This window comes from Dermacentor silvarum, chromosome 9, assembly GCF_013339745.2.
Source record: "Dermacentor silvarum isolate Dsil-2018 chromosome 9, BIME_Dsil_1.4, whole genome shotgun sequence".
Classification (NCBI taxonomy): Eukaryota; Metazoa; Arthropoda; class Arachnida; order Ixodida; family Ixodidae; genus Dermacentor; species Dermacentor silvarum.
The window spans coordinates 145,253,002-145,273,511 of NC_051162.1; the positions used below are offsets into that span (position 1 = coordinate 145,253,002).

The following is a 20,510-nucleotide window of genomic DNA, read 5'->3' on the forward strand; positions in this document are numbered from 1 at the left end:
CATTTCTTTGTCAACCACTGTAGCGAGTGGTCAATACTGACAATCGCGAATGCCTGCCATCATGCCAGCCATTAAGAGGAAGTAAATCTTTTTGTGTAATTTGGGAGGCAAGTTGTACTGCAGCAAGGGAGCTCAAATTAAGCAGGTACGTTTCTGAATGTCCAGAGAGTGAAACTTGGCAGTTTTAATGCTTGCATTTGCATTTTTTACTACGGTCTAAAACTCTATAGTTTCAACTGTGCACGTGTAAAATTGTGTTGGTTATTTCTACAAGGTTTTGAAATATTGCCATGTCTTTCTTCACTCTCCAACTCTCTAGCATATAGGCAAAAAAAAAATTTTTTTTTAATAGGAGAATTGAATGATTAGCAGAGAGACAGTGACTCCCAAGAGACTACCAAGATTTGATACTTGCAAAAATCTGTATATTTGAGAAAAATGCAGAAATTTAGAAAGTGTGCGAAAACATACATTTCACGCTACAAGGCCATGTAGCTTTCTTCTGAAGTAGCATTTAAGGCTCGTTTTGGCGAGAGCAAGTCAGGAAGAGTCACTTACAAAGGCGACCTAGGTGGCCTGGCTCTTATGAGTGGTTTTGGATTGGCAAACAGCACAAGATGGGTCATTTTTGGCACTTTCATGGGCGAAACTGAGCATTTTGTAGAATAAATACGGTGTTCTTTTCTCAACAACATGTCGTTTTGAGCCAGTCTTTTACGACCACAAGTGTCATGATATGTATATTATCATCATGATTATCATGTTTTTGATATTAACAAAGGTGAAAAATATTATTTTTTTTGTAACTTTTTGCCTCCAAGACCCATGTGCCCCCTCTTACTTGAGAGTGCCTTGAAACTGCTTGTAAAAGGTCTTCAGGTAGTGTTCATTGGTTTGTCGTGCACCATCAGAAAATGTTTGAGGATTTTTCAACTCGGGTTTGGCTTTATGATCTCTCCTCTGCAGCTCAGTCCAACGAAGCAACTCTCGATTATCAACACGCAAGCACTCCGATATGTAGGCAGAAGCAATTCATTTCTGCATCACACAATAACAGAAAAGTTTTGAGCACGCAAACTGCTTGATCACACAAAGCCAACTTGCTTCTTGACAATCTCTCGCCAGTATCAAAGCAGGCACTTGTTAAGCAGAATGCAACAAGAATTGCACTGATGTCAGAATGATTCACAGAACCACCACATACAGTAAAACCTCGTTAATTCGACCCTCGTTAATTCAGAAAATCGGATAATTCGGACTTGTACTAAGGTCTCGGCAGGCTTATGCATTATTTAATGGAATCAAACTCTCGTTAATTCGGACATATCTGGCTGCATATGGGCTAATTCATAACTTTCGGAGCGTGTAGAGCGTTGCAAATGTGCGACACAAAAGAGCAAAAGCGGCAAGTGCCGTGGCCGCACTGAGAAGGAAGTTGCCAGGCCTTCACTGCTGCGAGCGCTGATCAGTCACGAGATGAGGAGAATTGCAACTTCCGCATGCTTTTGTGCAAAATAGACACAGGATTTGCTCATTCATTCAGTAAATAAAAGCATGTTGATGTAGTAAGCATTTGTTTATTGTCTTAGTGATACTGTCAATAATTCTACATTCGTTTAATTCTGACATTTATTTCGGGTCCGTGAAATATGAATTAACGAGGTTTTACTGTAGAATAGCACAAGGCAATTCAGAGCAAATGACCTTAGGGAGAGATTTGAATGATATTACAAATGACCACAGGATCCCAAGTGACTGGTTTTGTAACACAATCATGCGCATGCACAGTGGTAAAGTCAACATAGCTGAGGCTATTTAAGTATGACATCAAAAGTCTGTGGAAGTCCATCATCTGCTTTCATAAGCAAAATGCTCAAAATAAAACACTGCAAGTGCCTCTACGCAGCATGAACAACAAATGTAAATAAAGTACTCCAATAACAAATAATTACTGAGAGCCTAGTCAATCAAGAATTGCAACAATTTCATTTCATCACGGTTCAGAACCAAAAATAACCATAATAAAGGCGAGTCTTGCAAGTAACATAATACTCTGTGTACTGCAATTAAAGGCCAGAACAAAATTTCTGCCACTCGATCACAAGGCCAAACACATGGGCAATACAAGTGTAGACTTTTGCGTCTGAAGCCGTTGGTTGTGTGTAAGTGCTATCAACATAAACTAAAAAAATCTAAACAGACTGAGCCAAGCTTTTCTAATCCTCAGGCGCTTATAACACTTGCGGGATTTGCTCTCTGCAGGGTGAGTCGGGGACTCTCCAACACTCAGCGATATGATATACTAGAGAGATACCACACTACGCATTGATGTAATCTCGCACAAGACATTTTCCTGTTACCTTCTTTTTTTTTCACATTTCAATTTAACCTGATGGTACCTGTGTGCACATCAACAGAAGAACAAAGTTCCAGTGGCTTGACCAGCAAGCCAATCAGAAGCGCTTGAGAAAATTGAAGAAAATAAGTGACCAGACTTCTGCTTGATGTTGAAGTGGTTGCCAGAAACGCAATAATAGCCAAGCGCGTACACGTGAGCAGCTTTAATTTAAACTACAGTAGCTATGAAGGCAGCGTGACATTGCACTCTCAATGTGAAAATAGTCTTCAAAAAACGCATTAGGCCATTCACTGGTCAGTAAAAAACATTGACCAGCAGAATGGCAGACAAGACCATACACCAGGAGAAATGTTGGCTATCTCACGAAAGTGATCACACCCTGCAGACTCCGGTCACGACTGTCAGCCTCGGCTCACCTAGTGGTGTCTCTGCATCATAATGTGAAAACAAAGCAAGCTAGCACGAGATAGAGAGCGTTCTTCCAAACACGGTCCTAGATTGGCGTAGCATTGACTTCTTTCGCCTCCGTCAGTGCCCGTGACTCGTGCACAAACGCAACAAAGTCAGCGCCCTGGGCCTTGGCAGCCCTCAAGAACCCACTGTTCGCAGTTACGGTCACTGCCTTCAGCCGGTCGCCAGTCCCAAAGATGATCTTCGAGCGTTTTCTGATCTTTCCGCGAAGGGCGAGCGCCGCAGCACGCTCGGAGGGAGAGTCCGGTACGACCTCGAGTCGTTCGAACAGCCTATGCGCTGCCTCGGTCTCGCACGGTCCGGCCATGACTTTCACGATCGTCGAGAAGTCGTCGTAGGCGGATTGACAGCAGACAAGCTTGCGGCTCGTGAACAGCTCGTCTAGAGCCGGCCGGACGGGGCTGCGGCGTTCACTCTCGGCTTGCTCGGTGAGTACGTTCTCACGGAACCGGAAGTGACAGCGGCCGTTGGTCAGTGCGGATGCGCACGCGATCATCGTGGAGACGTCGAGGTTGAGCACGGCGTCCTTGGGTACCTCGTGCAGCTTTAACGCCGTAAAGTTCTCCGCGCAGTCGTCGATGCCAGCCTCGCTGTCATCTGCTGAAGCCTCAGGAGTTTCCTCGTCGCATGCCGATAGCACATCCTCATGGTTGAGCACCTGTGTGCAATAAAAATGTTCTCAACGTCAACGATTAACAAAAATACAAAGAGATCCAGAAAATGTGAAAGCACTATTACTGATTTGAGAAACTTCACTGCCAATTTGTACTCCTGGTCAGATGGTTGAATTACAGCCATCACAAACAAGACATATCAGACATCACAACAAAACAAAAGATATTTACAGACAGAAGGACAGGAAGTTGTGAGAAAAGCCATGGACTAATTTCTTGGGAAAAAAACTCGCAAGAAAAATTAAAAGAATAGCCAGCCACATTCCGATGAGGCAATATGTAAAGACACTCACGTACTTGGAATTTGGCCACATTAAAGAAACCCAGATGGCTAAAATTAATCCGAAGCCGTCTGCCACAGCATCTCTCAAATTCTCAGTGCAGCTGTGAATCCATAAATAGTTTCTATTGATCAATACCCGCACCTCCACCAAAGTGTGACGGAAGCGAGATGGAGGCGAAGGATATATTTACAAAATATATACAGATGGGGCTAGGGCAAGAGATGTCCGATCCGCCCCAAGAGCTAGCATCTTCATCGTCGTCTTTGTCGCGCCGCCAAGCATCACGTTGATCCATGTGTGGATCGCTCCGTAACAATATAAACATAACCTCTTTTTTCTATATTTATTTATTTGCTAGATTCTCTCACAGTAATCTAGCCATTATGTACACACATGTTAAGAGCGTTTTGCATTTTTGGCAGCATTTGCAGTGCAAAGTGTCCTTAAAAAATTGATTGGATTACTGATACTTACTGTGTAGTAGTTCAATCGCACTTTTCATATTTCCTTGGCTCCAAATAAGTTTATAAATCATGTTGTGTGGGGTATGTTTGCCATGCTAATTCTTGCTCCCATAAAGTATATGAAGCAATCATAGCTAAAAAAAAAGGCAATTGTGCCGGGCCACCGAAAAGGAAACCTCAAGCACCAGCCATCACAGCAGCAGATGGAGCAGAGACGCCAGCTACACAACAATTACGATGACAATGCAAGGGTGGTGTGATTGCTCACTTGTCCCACAAAGTGGTCTGCCTAATTGCTCACCACATGAGCAACGAGCTGCATAACATGCTCTTGCTATTCTATCACTTCAATTAAAATGCGTTGGGTCGGTAGTTAGAATTTCTAGCATGTAACCCAAACTGTCATGACTTCGAACCTTGCCACAGACAATAACTCCTTTTCTTTTTGTTTTCTGCTCAGCAGCATGTTGTGAAGACAGACCAACAGAATGAGCGATCAACTAACCAAAAGAAGGCCCAACAAGTTATGCGTGTTATTAAATCTTTTTTTTGCCTGCTGAGCTGAATGTTTCAAGTTCATGGCAATATCTGTACTTTCTCTGATTAGTTCATTGTTTGAATTGTTCTTTGCTTTCACAAGCCTGTTTGCAAAGTTAATGTAAACATGTGTGTTCTAGTGTACTGAGAATATGCCTCCTGCTAGGGGGGATCTGACCTGCGTTACTTTGAAATAAAAAAAACAATGTGAAGACTTAATTGTGCTCCATAGAATGGCAATCACAAGACACATTGCCAACTAGCCCCAACTGCTACACTGTCACAAGTGCCCAAGGCAGCCTATCTCAATTTTTCGAGACGCAACCACTTGAGGGCCCACCTCTGCGCCGACAGCCCGGATGATCTCCCGGAGTGGCTTGCAGACGGGTAGCACGGTCCAAACCTTGACTTCGGGCGCCTTGTAGAGGTGCGGGTGACAGCCGGCGCACTCCACCATGTCCTGGAGTTGGTCGAGGATAGTGCGCCGGCCGTACTCACCATCACCGAGAGACGAGGTCAGCAGGGCGTCGGGATTACGGGCCACCACTTTGATCCACGCTGCCCCGTGACTGGCTACCACGTCCACGACCGTCCGATCGGCACAGCGCCTCTGCCTCTCGCAGTCAGCATCACTCTGCAAGCAAGTTTTGCACATGACCAGATAATTTTCCTTTTCTTAATTCTAACATTGCCGAGCAGTTGTAAAAGGATCAATAACATACATTTGAGGAGACATTGTTTACCTGCCACAAAGAGGCTATGGTTTATCCACACGTGGTTCCCAGCACCGGTGCCAAAAAAGTTTTGGCGGTACCAGGGCACATGCTTTTGAATTGAGCACTGAGGTGTGGGCCACATCGTCTGCTTGGCCTTATTGCTTGGAGGCCTTACGCGTGCGGTTATTTTTTTTTTTTTTGGTTCAAGGCTAGCTTCTTGTGCTTTCAGTGTTTTTACAACACGCAGCGCTGTGACACGAACAACACAGTTTTTTTTTTTTTCTCGGAGACTTGTTGCAAGGCATATGCAGTAAAAAAAAAAAAAAAGGGGGGGGGGCATTAATTAAATGCATGCAGCCTGTGTGAGGTAGGTACTGCAGAAATGGGTTAGTGCATTTTGGGTCAGTTATCCAATGGGTGAACTTCTCTGGAACACAGGAATGACTGCTGCTGTGTTCTGCTTTTTTATTCTTCGGAATAACTTGCTCTTGGCCTAGATGGTACTTGCTGTGAGACATAACTGCAAAAAAAATTATGCACATGAAAAAACCAGCACGAAGGAAAGCAATCACGACGCTACTGGAAGTGTCGCCCTAGTCGTCGTGATCACTGTCCTTTGTGTGTGTTATTTTCATGGCAATTATGTCTCACACTATCTTTATTCATCTGGAAATTTTCTTAGTTCTCATGGTCCAGGTCCCCCATGCCTATTTGGCACAGATAAGCACACTCTAGCACAGCTTTAATAGTGTGAATACCAGTCACGGACCCTGTTTCCTTGCTTAAACTATTAACTGTAACCTTAAACAGCCCAATATATGATCGATATGGCAGAAATGTGGACTTGTTGGTACATGACCTTCGTACTGTGTAACGCAGGGTAAACACAAACAAAAGAAGGACACAGGGCAACACAAGCCGCTTGCCTTGTGTTGTCCCGTGTCCTTCCCCTTCTTTTGTCGGTACTTACCCTGCACTACACAATACGAAGGCCAATATAACAACTTGCGCATTGCTCAACGATCGAGTACAAGCAAGGTGCAGAAGGTTCCATTCAATTTGCCTGCACTTCTTGAACTAGTTCAGGAGGCGCTGGACTTTGCTCGATTCGTTTCATCGGTTTCAACACGGCATCGTCTGCACGTCACCAGTCATTTCGCCAACTCAAGCTGGTGTCGTCTCCACGTCGTTACTCGTTTCACACAGTGCAGGCTTTGTGCAGGACAAGTTCACGGCATTCCCTGCACTTGTCAGAGAAGTAACGCAGGGCTAGTGCCGGTCCTGCCATGCCAGTTCTGTACGATCAAGAGACGGCACCAAACCGGTGCAAACTAGCTCAATTGATGCGAATCGACAGGATCTAGAGACATCTCACCTCGGGAAGCGAGAAAGGCTTGAGCACGTCGACCAGACCGGTGACGGCCAGCGAGCAGGTGACAACGGCCGACAGGTAGGCCAGGTTGGTGCAGCGCAGGTGCTCTTCCTTGATTCCCTCTGGCATCTTCCAGAGCTTGCGGAGGAACTTGATTTCGGCCTGGATCTTGCGCTGGAGCTTGCTCTTGCCCGGACACACGGTCAGAGTGTCGCATTGCGCCAGAAGCTTCTCGGCCTCGCCAATCTTCTCGAGTACTTTCTCCCTGGCGCTACCCTGCTCGAGTACCATGTCTTCCAACCTGTGAAATGTTTTGGTGAGGTTAACGAGGACCGTTGGTCAGAAGAGCGGTTGGTTACGTGGGGAAAGAGACTGCATAACTTAGCGAAGGGCTGGCGCGATCTTGACAATTTGACTTAACAGAACAATGCAACTACGTTTTCGCAACCTGGACCCGAAACGCGTACTGAACAATAGGCATAATGAATATGAATAACTGAGTGCTCTAGAGTCGATCTGCTTTTGTGGCAGGTAACAGCTTCCACGATTTCGAATGCAATCGATAAAGTTAGGACGGTTTTGTAGCTCTGCTTAAAAAATGAAACACTTACGAGAGAAGCTTCCTGCTGTGAAGACTCTACAAAGCTAGTTAGCCTAGCGGCAAGGGGTCTCTGACAATAGTGAAGCTAGCAAATTAGTCAAAGCTTATTAGCCAGCGGCGAAACACAACAAAGAGCGCCCGCCATGAACAAACAGTCTCGAAGGCTATTTACTGAGGCGGGGAACGAACGAACAGCCTTGAAGCAGCCACCAGCGGACTCTGGAGAATTGCCCGCACAGTTGACCGGAGCTGCCGCCGTCAATAATGAGGCGCCAGCATCCAGCAAAACGGGGGAAATGAACTAGCAACAACTTAAGTGAGGCGTCAAGGGCGCCGACGCCAGCTGACAACCGCAGACGCTGGGAAATGCCACTGTTAAATAAGAAATCTTTTCACGTAAGCCGCACATACACATTCACCGCTGGAATCCCACCTGTTTGCAAAACAGAAACAAAACTCGAGTCGTTCAAGTAAAGCCACTTTCTCGTACTCAATCCAACAAGCTTGTGATTTGCTTATTTAACAAGAGTTTCTAAGCCAAAACTACTTGTAAAACTTTTGTAATTTTATTTTTGTAGTCGTGTGTCTTGAAAAATGCTTTTAAGCAAGATAATTTAACGTAAGAGCTGTAAATTTGAGTGCTTAACTGTGGCTAAACATCGGGACGCCGGCGAAACTACACGGTCGCTTCCAGCGCAAGTCGTGGCAAAATGCGAGCTATGACAGCGACTGTTTCCGGCTTTCCACGAATGTAGCTTTTAAAGAAAAATTATAATCGCAGTCCCTGGCCCGTCATCTATGAGCTTCTAGTCGAAGTTCTTCTCGGCGGAGCAGCGTTCAAGCCCGGGAGAGAACGCCACCATGGGTCTGTGCAAGTGCCCCAGAAAGAAAGTGACCAACCAGTTTTGCTACGAACACCGTGTTAACGTGTGCGAACATTGCATGGTGGCCCAGCACCCTACGGTGAGCAAATGTTCCGTCTCCGGTTAACGGCGTTTCTTCCTAAAGCCGGAAGCGGCGATGTCAGCATCAGCTGGCAGCCACTTGTACGCGTTTACGCAAACCATGTTCCTCCGCTATGCATTTCGCTTGTTAGCAGGTCTTTGAAGCACTCCTGTATTTCTAGATAAAAAAAATTAAATAAAGTAGAACAGGTTGAGACACTCGTGTTATGTTTCTACGTGGTGCATAAAAAAAGTTAGGTGCTGAAGGAACCATCTCGAACTTGTATTTGCAGTGCATAGTCCAAAGCTACCTCCAGTGGTTGCAGGACAGCGATTACGACCCCATATGCCAGATCTGCCGCAAGGAGCTCTCCAACGGGACGTGCACACGCCTCCTATGCTACCGTAAGTGTTGTCGGCAAATTTGTTTCTGGTTGGAGCTAAGTGTCTTCGCATGCACCATATACTGGAGGCCACGCCCACGTACATGATTGTTGACACGCGCGTCATTGATGACGCCGAAGTTTCGGCAGCCAATACGCTTCAGGAGCGGGAGATCGTAAGTCACGCGACTTAACTCAAGTTTCGTATTGCTTCTACTTGAGCAACAAGATAGAGCTCTTTTTGAAGAAAGCAACAACAACATCGTGATTCCTTTTGAACATCTTTTGTCATAAGCTTGCACAAGAAGCACAGGTAAACGTTTTGTAGCCATTGTTCTTAAAACCATGCTGTAACTTTGGAACCAAAATTTTTGCATGAGAACACCCCATGTATGTCTTCATGCATTTCATGGTTTTGCACATGTGCAGATGTCAGTTCTATGCTTAGACACTTGTCACAGGCCTAAGAGGTGATCAATTTATGAGGAACTGTATTTTGTACGCCATTCTTTTCCTTCAATTCCATTAATTTCTTATCGTTCATCCCGCTGAGTGGCCGATTCTGTCAATAAGGGGGGGCACAGCTTCATACGAGCGAATGAGGGAGGGCAGAAACACCATAAAATGAAAATAACAGAAGCATGTGGATCGCCAATTGTTGCGGCTCCTGCTTATGCTATATGTCTGCCACCGATTATGTTTTTAACGCATTAACGTCAACATATTTGCTTTAATAGTGACTGCATTTCACACTCATCTCATGTTTTGTGCACAAACTGCCTTCTCAGATGTTTTCCACTGGGCTTGCTTGGACGAATACTGCAAGCGAATGCCTAAGACGACTGCACCGGCCGGCTATGGCTGTCCAACGTGTGGATCGGCTGTCGTCCCAGCTGGCAACATTGAGTCGCCAGTGGCAGATGCACTGAATGTGCTGCTCAAGGCTGCATCCTGGGCTAATGCCAGCCCTTCCATACCGGAGATCCAGCAGCAGGTAAGAAACAGGCGCAGAATTTAAATGACATCACAGACGAATGTTCCGTCTAGCTAGAGCAGTAGACTAGATATATAAACTTGTGGACAACTTTCATTGGCAGTGAAGGGAAAGCTACAGGAATGAAGCGACAGTGCTCCTGAAAATGGTCCCACAGTATCGTTCACCTTAGGTTGAGCTGATGTACAGGATACATGAATATCTTGATCACTACCAATTATACAGTTGAACCTCCCTATAACAAATTCACATGCGACACGAAAAATATCTTCGTTACGTTAGTTGTCCATTATAAGCATATATTGCAAGAAACCATATGCCAGATGGGTATTTGCTTCAAACAAGTTCAGCAAGACGAGTTCCCGAAGTAGGCCAAATCGGCAAACGTGAAGTCACTGAAAAAGTCGCAATGATTTAAAATCTATGTGTAGCTTTCTCTTCTACTCAAAGCTTGCTGCTGCTTGTTTGCCGTGTCTAAAAAGGTAAATCATCATAAATAAAGTGTTTATGTATCCCACAAAAAAAGTGTGTGCTCTGGGCAAATATTAAAAAAATGTGTGCTATCCGCCCTCCCCCTTGTCACGTCTGCGGGGAATTTCATGAATTTTAAAGTTCACGGGTTGGCAGGTATGTGTTTCTTAAAGACTACAGACTGTCCGAGAAAATTGGTTAACATACACCGCCAACAGAGTAGCACAGTTTAGGAATCTTGTATTATGCATAGTCGTCCCCGCCGATAAAGAATTAACACAAAAAATATTGTAAAGCAGACATTGTGCAGACTACAGACGTGTGAATATACTAACGCTAAACATAAATGGAAGCCAAAATATAGTCAACTAGAAAAGCGCAGCTTTCGTGTCACATGCCTGCTATTGAACTTTTGCATTGCATATGTGCTTTGTGCATGGTGACGAGTTCTTGCCCATCGTCGCAGTACTATATTTGCGGCATTTTTAAAAAGCATTTTTGTAGTCATGAACCATCACCAACATGATATGTACTCTTTGCCATTCTGCGAGGTTTAGGGCTTTCGGGCGAAAAATAAATAAAAATGATATGTTATTACAATGAAGGACTTTTTTATTTGAATTATTTCTAATGTAAATTGTGACATTCGACTCGTCTAATCTGTGCACTTATTACACATATCTTGTTACTGTGTTTCACTTTTGTATTCAATGAAAAGTGTTCAATTACTGTACCTACCATATTTGCGTATCCTACTATGTTCACTTAGTGCACGTTAAAGAACACCAGGTGGTCAAGATTAATCTGGAACCCTCCACTACGGCGTGCCTCATAATCAGAACTGGTTTTGGGATGTAAAACCCCAGAAAAAAGAAGACTATGTTCACTGCCTTGTATTCATTTTACAGTACTGTTGTATAACTGCTGCTCATGTTATGGGGGTGAGAACTCAAGTTGCCTAAATGATGGCTTTTATTTCTTAATCCTTTCATGTACCTGCGACATGAATAAACACTGATTGATTTATTTATTTATTGATTGAAACAGCATGTTCTTGAGAGGATGATATGGAGGTGGAATAGCTTAAACTGGTCACAAACGGAACTATCTCATTGCAGAAGCAGCCTCCGGGACCACAGGGTGACCACCGCCAGGCCAGCGCAAGCCCCGCAAAGTCATTAGCCCAGTCTGCGCCTCAACCATGGCGCACACAAAGCGTCGCACCCAGCACGGTACCACCCCAGCACACGAGTATGGCTCCCGAAAATAGCGTCAACTACGGCACCACCGCCAACAGTACGTGGCCCAGACATTGCGAAGTCCTCGCTTTGAGACCTTGCTATTGGTTATGCACTCTGTACTCAGTTTGATACACGCACACCTGCCAGCTCTTGAGGATTTCTTGTGAGGTTTACGAATTCGGGCTCACATAATTGTCTGCGCATGAAAACACGAGGACTCATTGACAGATATGCACCAGCTAGAAGTCCTAGTGAATTTGGGCTCCTATGCAATTTTAAAAATCTTGCATTAAGTGCTACGAAAAACACATTTTGTTCGCAACAAAGTTTTAAAGGTGCTGAAGGATGGGGTGACGCAACATTGCAAAAACTGCGCACAAAATAGAAATTGTGACATAGTGCCTGTTCAGACCTGTTGTGGCAGCACATGATGCCGTATACAACAGGAGTCCCTGCTTCGAGCTAGTTTATTCAGACAAGGTCCTGAAGCAGGCGAAATGGGCAACAGCAAAGTCGCTGAACAGGTCACTGTTATTTCAAGAACAATATATTGCTCTTCAGTCTCTGCTGTTCCTTGTTTGCTGGTGCTTGGGTGCTGCGTCTAAACGTAAATCATTGCATATAAAGTGTGTAGTATGTGCTCAGTGCAAACTTTAAAAAAATAAGAAAAATCCAAGGACACCTAAGTACTTCTTATGAGTTGTGAATGCGAAAGCATTAATGTCCAGTTGAACATCGCTGAGCGGTCCTTCGAGTTAAGAATTCCTCGCGAGCAAGCGAGCACGTTGAAGACGCGTGGCGAGTTTTGATTTGGCCTTACCGAGGTGCAGTTTGAACGCAGGCGAGAACTTGCACGGACAAGGAATGCGCGGATAATACAGGCTTCCGAGAGGGAGGGTGATTTGCCGTTGTGGTGATGCCCTCTCCCCTCACGTAACACCTGGTGCGCTACTGCGGCAGCAGGTGCTCCCTTTTGCCCACTCTGCTCCATCCAGGCGTGCTTGTGCCGTGGCGTTGCAGCCAATGAGAATTTAGGGGCCGTTTCGGTGCTACAGACGCCGGCTTTTGCGCTCAATGAGCCATTTGACACTTTCACATCAAAATGCGTGCTATCCCCTTGTCATATATTCTTGTCATGCTAGTGGGATTTTTACTAATCCTAAAGTTCACAGGCTGGCAGGTATGTACTATCGACCAAAAAAAAGCTTACAGACCACGGGATGTCGGAAAACGCAAAATATCCGAGCAGCCTGTAAAAGTAGCCAGTAAAACCATACATCGCAATGTTGTTTGCATATACCAGTAGAGGCTGGAAATGGGAATACCAGACTAGGGGGGGGGGGGGGGGGGTGTTTTGAGGCTGCGGAGATATTCAGCTTTTTGTCAGATCCCTTGGTCCGTACTTTTTTGGTCCATAGTACATAGTAGGCGACACTGCACAGGCTAGAGCAACTGTTCCCACTATCTGCATTCACAGTTGAAAAATAGCGTGTGCTATGTGACATCAAGAAATTGGACTGTGCTACATAATGTAATGCAAGGTTGATTTCATAATGTCACGTTGTAGTGATGGTGAACAACCACAGTGGCACAATGCAAGTCACGAAACTAACCGTTTATAGGGCAAACCTGTGCCCATCAAAACAAGTTGCACAATGATAACGGTGATTAAACTCGTCAATTGTCGCAAATGTGATCTGCGGGTAAAGTACGTTAGCTTTTATACATAACTTGCAGAAGTTTTCAGCGTAATTGCTAGTGTTTGCATAGCTTCCAGAAAGTACAACACTATTTGTGTTGGGCGTGCAATCTGATTACACAAGGTTCAGTGAGAACATAGACAACAGATAAAATGAACGATAACATTTGAGTAAGTTCCAAATCATGTAGGTGCGTCTTGTGCTGAGCGATAACCTTAAGCTGTTAGCGGGTGAAATGCGGTTCCCAGAAGAAGGATAAGCAAGTACACGTGTCAATATGTTAGTCACATTATATGAAGCAATTTTTAGACTCAGCCGATCTGAACGTATAACCACAGAATGTTGAGCAGAGCAACATGTTTGCACATTTGCACGACTGACCTCATCGTAAAGCTTTGACAGCGAGCCACTCACATTTGTGACAAAAATACAGCTCAGTATAGTGGAAGCTCGAGGCATGGAAACAATACATTATTTGGCATAAAGTTAACTTCGTATGTTACAGTTCTAGTGTATCAAGAAGTTATTCTGTAGAAGGGATTGGAAATCAAATGCCAGTTCACAACAAAATGCGTGGAGCAATTCATTTCTGCGACCACTTTTCTTGCGCAACATATGGCCCAAACAAAAAGAAAAATGGTAGGCACAGGATGTGGCTTCAACTTTTCCTCTTAAATCCAACCAATTTCACTCAAATCAGTTGAGCAGTTGTTTGATGAGAGCATTTCTGTGTTTCACGTGTATTTGAATAGGAAAATTGGAAGTTTAACTTGAAGTAAAGCTTCCTATTAAGATGTTGAGCAGATAACCGGCAGCCTGCTAGCAGAATATGGTTCCCAAGACCAGCAGATGATTAGATAGTAGCAATGAGATTAGGAAAGTAGCTGGTATTTGTTCACCAACTCAGGACACTGGAAACTGGTGATAGCATGGATAGGCCGTCACCCTGCAGAGTACTTAAAATTGACTGCTGCTGATGTCGGGCGATACCATTTCAATCACATCAATTTTTCCTTTCATGATGCCATTTGTCTTGCAGGCAACATGACATCATCGAGGAAGATATTCACTGCAGCTCAGGGCAACTTCGTCACGTCTGCCCCGGACTACGATGAGGACAAGTACAAACGACGATCCGGATTCGAGCTTCTGTCACGGTGGATCAAGTATGTGCTCGCATTCATTGCCGAGGCATGTCATGTCGGAACCTTGTGTCTCACAAAAGTTTAAAAAGTATCGCCAATAATTTGGGACAGCATCCGCAATTCTTGGCTTGTACAAATTAAGGTGGCGGTCCCACTCCAGTGGCACGAGCCCCCCGTTTTCAGTACTTTTGGAGCAACCGTGGCAGCTCTTCTACTTGGGATATAAAGTTGTATATACCATGAAAAAGCTTAATTCTTGATTCTAACTACATGTAATATAAAGAAATTGATTAATGTGATTTAGAAATAAATGTTAAGAACAAGCATGAGATACATAGTTTTTGCGAACTGTGTCTCAGTTGTGACCATATTTAGAAGAAACTACTGCATTTACTTCAATGCGGCTTGCTCTGTAGCTTTAGGACATATTTATCTATTTCTTAGATGCAGCAAAATAATGTTGAATTTTTACTTTTTGGATAATTTGCTTTTGAAGATTGCCAAATATCGCAACTTCTGCTGTAAACAGCCCGGCAACTACACACTCAAGGAAGGACCCAAAATTTCATTCATGTACCTTTATTAGTTTCCCTAATAATGCGACCGAAATCAAGCAATATTTATAATGCTGGTCCTACTTTTGCCCATTTTTGAGGGAAGGTACTAAAGCTACGAAGCTGCGGTTTAAAACTAATAAATGTACATGAATGAAATTTTTGCATGTGCATATTGTTATTCAATATTTGAAGCTAAGTATTCGTTTTTGAAAATTTTGATATTCGCACACCCCTACCAGAGATCAATGCATGTGCTAACAGTGACAGGAATGACCGAGCACATTTTGTCCACCGTTGGCAAATCAGTTTTGCAGACACACACTAGGTGGATAAATTGTCATCCACTCGACTGTAGCGCAAAGCCACAGAGGAAACCAGTGAGAGTTTCTCTGCGTGAGAAAACGCTTCGCACTTCAAGAAGTCATCCTGGTCTGCGTGTCGAACCCACGACCAGTGCCTTCCTGGGGCTGTTGGTCTGCCACCTGAGCTAACCAGGAGGCTAGCAGACCTCAAAGGCTGAATCAATCAACTCGAAGTGTAGTGACATTGAATACTTGCGGGACTATTGCGCTTCTATATTGAGCCCGTTACTATACTCGCGGACTACTACTGTGCCAATGAAGGGAAAGCTACTTGGGTGGAGCTTCTGCACATGTCATTGCTCCAAGTATTCTGGCAGCGTGTGACAGTGCTTTCGATTCCTTGGAACAGATACTGAATCAGCGTAGCTTCAACGTGTGACAGTTTTGCATTTTCCCAAACGTAGAAGACAAAAGCAGAAAAAACAAGTGAGACTTTGCACTCAGTAGTGTATTTTGTCTTATTTTTTTGTCATATACAAGATGTTTCTCTCTCTTCTCTTCCCCAGCTTAAACAAACGTGGATGAGAATGTAGGACTTTTTTTTTTTAGAAGCACTCTTGCTTACGCGTACATTGCCTCTGTAGCTTCCCTTTCAGTGCCCCTCAAAGTTGTCCACGAGTATAGCCTTTGGCTACGGGTCCAAACAGTTTTTGTAATTAACATTGTAAGCTTTGTATCAGCTCAAATTGAATTGAATGCTCATTCTTGCTGGAAACACTCTTGCCTCTTTCTTTCCCTCAGATCACGGACAATAATGGCCGGCAGTCATAGACGAGACCCGCACACGTTCCTCAAGCGCTGGGTCGTCCTGTCCATCCTCATCGTCCTCGGACTGTTCACCGTTGTCTATTTCCTGTTGCACTGGGGTCGTGCAGCAGCGGAGTCGGATCCGCTGCTAGATCCCCGGCTCAATCCGGACATTAGGGTCAACGACGAGCCTCACGACATGCAGCCGCGCTGAAGCGAAAAAAGAAAGGCGTTGGCCATTTGCCAGTGTTTCTGCCGTCGTGGCGGGATAATAAAAAAGTTTGGGGGATTTAGGCAGCATCGGTCTGCATTTTGGCCAGGCATTGTCACCGTGAATGTGTATATAGTGGGTCTTTGTAAGCCTAACTTGGGCGGTGCTTTTTGGGGGCGGGTAGTGGACAGTGCTTTCAACCAGTGCGTGTGGTCAGCAGGTAATAAAACGCGATAATCTGAGCACCGTGGCCTTAGGTGTCGATTCTGGACCATGTGATGGGCACACTGCAGGATGACTTTTTCACTCCAGAACAGTGCAAGGCAGTGCTTCCAAAACTGCTGTCCTAGGGATTGCATGAAATGCAACTTATTTCGTTGAGACGCTGATGTGCGCATGTGCACATATGTATGTATGCCACTCTGCCGGAACACACCGAGTGATTTTTTGTTTTCCATGAGAAGCGCAGAACTCGCACCTAAATTTCGTTATTGAGATTTAGAGTCCTGGTAAATTAGTTCAAGAAAGCAAATGTGCTCATTGATGGCTCTTCGAAATGAATTCAATTGTGAGTGTTTATATTTTTTTCGTAAGTTTTATCATGGACAACATTAGGATGCTGCCCTTGCCCTTTATTATAAAATTCACTCGTTCGCAACAGGTTCAGTGATAGACTGCTTCAAAACTACCCTTGATGAATCTGTTGTGGCTTGAGGTGATTGACAGGGGCACGCGTGGTGCAATCGAGTTCACACCCACTAAAGTAGTATGTAGTTGGCTACAAAACTGTGGAACAATGGGTTCGACGACAAATGTAAATTTGTTTTGATTTACGAATTTTAAGGGCAACTGCACGCATCGCCACCCTGCAGTATGTAGCCGAGGCAACACATCCTCATTACGTTTCTTCTGTCACTGACAGCAAACTAACGAGTTCCTTGTGCAAGCATTTTTGCTAATGTACAGATTTGAGCTGGTGAGAAAGTGTAATTTTACATGAGCACTTGGAAGGGTTAGGCTTAAAAAGAAAGAAATAAAAGTTAGGCTTGGCATTATAACCAGGATGACCACAGATCCAAGGACTGAAAGAAAAAAAAAATCCCATAAGTACCCAAGAAGCAAGCATTTACTAGCCGACTCTTCAATTTAGATAGCTTTGTTGTACATTAAAGGTCTTGAGAATATCTGTACTAATATATTCCAGTAAAATTTTTGGCGTGTTGAATTTCCTGAAACGTGCTAGTTATCTTCTGTTTAGGGCCCTGCTCATCAATAAGGGCTTCATGTTCACGCACGAAAAAGATTACAAACCTGAGCACATTTGCTTGCCATTCACTGCTTCTTTTGTACCGTGTATGCCTGACCAAGCCATGTTTCTGTATTCTTATCAGTGGTGCTTTTTTATTTTTTGTGTGTGCATCGAAATAAATGATTTTTCAGCCAGCCTTTTTTAAACATGGTAAGACAGCTACGCTGTTACGCAAAAAGAACATACTTGCTATGTTCATGTTATACAGTCATCCTGCTGTAGGGGAAACGTCTCTTTACACTCCTGAATTGATATGCTTACACAAGCAGGTGAGTGAAACACAATTGCAGGATGTTGCCACCGCAGACTCGTAATAAATTTACTAGAGGGAAACCTGTCGTTCAGCTGTAATGGCAACGAACATTGGTTGCAGGGTGTCGGAACTGAACCGGAACAGAACCTTTATTTTCATTTGAGCAGGAAGCAAACCGAACCACTATTTTGCAACATTTGGAGCTGAACCCAAATAAACTCTTGAGGTACTGGCCCGAACCGGTTTGACCACAGGTTTAGCCCAGGGTCATTATTGCCGAATTCCTACAAGAGGAGACGATGCCTCCTGCATCAATTTGGTACAGCATACTCAATCAACAGTGCACGTTTGGCTCAACTGTACACTGCGCACATAATGTGTACTGCCTAGACAGAGCGTTGCAGACACTTGTCGTGGAGGAAACTGCTTGTGCTCAGGCCATTTGCTGGGTTCAGACAGAGTTGCAGTTTGTGCTGTACCTTCAGTGACTGCTTGTTACTTCTGAAATGCGACTGGGGCTTTGTAGAAATTCTCCACGGCAAACGCTGACGGCAACAATAAATTAAAAGCAAGAGCGGATTTTGTTTTGAGTTGTTCTGCTATTAACAAGCAATATTGCAAATTTATGCAATTCTAGGCTATCTCTAACTTCTAAATGGAAATCCTTTCTTGTTCACGAGGCAGTTCAAATTTGCGCTCTGCATTTTTGCAATGGCTAGCACACATTAGTCTATAAAATATACATTCGTTCAGTGCTTTCATTTCGACTGCACACTTTTGTCAATGTGTAGTTTATTTGGCTCTATATTAGATAGCTGCCAACCGCACTTTACTGCGACCAGTTCAAAACTTGCGCTGAATGAAATGCACAGTCTTGGCGTAGGGTTTGTCTACAAGGGATCCTCTACACGTTGCAAAAATTGCAGGTGGTCATCAGCTGGCATCATAAACCGCCAGTCACTGTTGTCTAGCAACTCCTCATTCCCACGTTCACCCTCGCCAATTCACAAAGAAATTCTTGGCAATGATTCATTCGCCGACACCCTGGCCACGCTGCCGCTTCAAAGCTACCATGCAGGCTGCGTTACTGGATCACGCCACAGCTGTACAAACTCCTAGCAAGCCTCCAATTTGGAGCCGGTAAAACAACGCGAGAAACAAAAATTACGAATTACTTGCAAAAAAAAAAAACAATGTGCAAAGGAGTTGTCAATTAGAGTGAGGTACTATACACACGGAAACTTATTTTAAAATCACTGATGATTACATTTCAAAGCGAAAAATTTTAGACTCTAATGCAAGTTTCAGCGCTAGCCATTCTCTGATGACATTTAACACCGATGCACGCCACTGCACTGCTGTCGCTGCAAGAAATGGTTATGGAAGTCGCCTTGGCAGCTTCTCTGTAAAAGCTTCGGCCACCATTGGTACTGGCATTCGAAGTCGCACAATGTACAGCTGGGAGCTGGATGCACTAACCACAGCTTCACTGCTTTTGAGTTTGTGCAGGGTTTTGCACAGTACGCAGACTCTGAGAGTGGCGGCACGTCTGAACATGTGTCAAAGGCCACAGCAGCGGACAAAAACAACTTTGCATGCATCAAGTTAAAGTCCTCACGAGGACAGTATTGTCCACTGTGAAAGCCTGCTGGTGTCGCAGTAATCGAGGTTCAGAGCCAGAAGAATTCCTGCAGTCTGCCACTGTTTTTGTTAACGCTTTAGGTGTTGAAAAACTGGAACTATACCGCACGACAAAACATCTGCGATGTGTAACAGGATCCTGTAAGAACTTGATAGCATGCACTTGTTCGCCCTCTCTCTTATCATACTAACCCATCCACACACATCGCACCTTGAAAGGTTACGCTACCTTAGCGAGAAACTTGTATAAAAAGTCAGCGGTTCAGCCGGCACAGCCATCTATATATACGTACCTAACTATTGCATCACGTTGAAAGTTTCACTAGAAGGTGCAGCGGTAGCTGCTTTATCAAATTCTCAAAGGGCTGACAAGAGAAAGCATGTCCCAGGTAGGGACCACAGGCCCCTGTGGCACGGGCAGCACTCCCTTTTTTCACCCCTACACACCTAACACAAACCCTCATGAATGCCAATAAAGTACTGGTATTGCTTCAAGTGCAATCTGAAACAGTGCTCGACATTTTGGATCATACATGGGGGCGGGGTTCTGCTGGAGTTTGGTTGCTTCATAAACACTGCTGCACTGGCCCTGATCATAAGGGAGACTGCATGGAATAATGACACTGTTAAATCCTTGCTGTACAATAAGTTTTGCAGTCAAAAATGCCATTCTGTGTATACATGTGTGTACAACACAACTACACAATGTACATGACAGTCAAGGTGCGTAAATTGTACGGCTAATTCAGGAGACTTCGCAGGTATGCAATTCTGTCTGCGTATTTGGGCAAAGCAAGGTCAAAACAATGCAGCCTCTAGGGTTGACATGAATGTTCATGAAGCATATACTCAACCAAAGTATCGCTCACATAACTAGTGTCTTGAAATTTAAGCTGTTCAATAAACACCCCGCTATGAACTATTCTGAAACACGCAAGTGCTGAACAAGTTCACAAATGTTTTCACAAAGTTTGTAAAAATGTGTACACAATGTCACTAGAGGTTCTGTGAAAGAAAGCGCAAGAATATAGTTTAAGCAAATGAACATGCATGAAGAACATAGTTTGTTATGCC

At 44.2% G+C, this 20,510-nt stretch overlaps 2 protein-coding genes across 4 annotated transcripts; one reads left to right on the forward strand and one right to left on the reverse strand.

Moving 5' to 3' along the window:
• Window positions 1–1,016: 1,016 nt before the first annotated feature.
• Window positions 1,017–7,976, reverse strand: LOC119464485 (UPF0415 protein C7orf25 homolog). 3 transcript variants are annotated; one of them, XM_037725477.2, is made up of 4 exons: window positions 7,890–7,976; window positions 6,881–7,178; window positions 5,130–5,423; window positions 1,017–3,488 (listed from the first exon to the last, which is right to left on the reverse strand). In XM_037725477.2, exons 2-4 carry the CDS (start codon window positions 7,166–7,168, stop codon window positions 2,853–2,855), a joined length of 1,218 nt encoding a protein of 405 aa, XP_037581405.1. In that variant the 5' UTR covers window positions 7,169–7,178; window positions 7,890–7,976; the 3' UTR covers window positions 1,017–2,852. The 3 variants fall into 3 exon arrangements, with proteins under 3 accessions (XP_037581405.1, XP_037581406.1, XP_037581407.1); XM_037725478.2 differs by lacking the exon at window positions 7,890–7,976 and adding an exon at window positions 7,651–7,881; XM_037725479.2 differs by lacking the exon at window positions 7,890–7,976 and adding an exon at window positions 7,489–7,640.
• A 168-nt stretch (window positions 7,977–8,144) lies between these two features.
• On the forward strand, window positions 8,145–17,543 carry LOC119464486 (zinc finger protein-like 1 homolog). Its single transcript, XM_037725481.2, has 6 exons — window positions 8,145–8,441; window positions 8,716–8,827; window positions 9,594–9,799; window positions 11,389–11,566; window positions 14,251–14,377; window positions 16,017–17,543. The coding sequence occupies exons 1-6, from the start codon at window positions 8,340–8,342 to the stop codon at window positions 16,234–16,236; spliced, it is 945 nt and encodes a 314-aa protein (XP_037581409.1). The 5' UTR covers window positions 8,145–8,339; the 3' UTR covers window positions 16,237–17,543.
• Window positions 17,544–20,510: the final 2,967 nt, after the last annotated feature.

What these genes read in the sequence shown, in the direction of transcription:
- LOC119464485 (XM_037725477.2), bottom strand. Translation starts at nt 7,168, where the DNA reads ATGGTACTCGAGCAGGGTAGCGCCAGGGAGAAAGTACTCGAGAAGATT. An exon ending in AGCCTTTCTCGCTTCCCGAG is followed by an intron (nt 5,424 to 6,880) that starts GTGAGATGTCTC and finishes ACTTGCTTGCAG; the next exon opens with AGTGATGCTGACTGCGAGAG. An exon ending in TCCGGGCTGTCGGCGCAGAG is followed by an intron (nt 3,489 to 5,129) that starts GTGGGCCCTCAA and finishes TATTGCACACAG; the next exon opens with GTGCTCAACCATGAGGATGT.
- LOC119464486 (XM_037725481.2), top strand. Translation starts at nt 8,340, where the DNA reads ATGGGTCTGTGCAAGTGCCCCAGAAAGAAAGTGACCAACCAGTTTTGC. An exon ending in TGGTGGCCCAGCACCCTACG is followed by an intron (nt 8,442 to 8,715) that starts GTGAGCAAATGT and finishes TTGTATTTGCAG; the next exon opens with TGCATAGTCCAAAGCTACCT. An exon ending in CTTCTGTCACGGTGGATCAA is followed by an intron (nt 14,378 to 16,016) that starts GTATGTGCTCGC and finishes TCTTTCCCTCAG; the next exon opens with ATCACGGACAATAATGGCCG.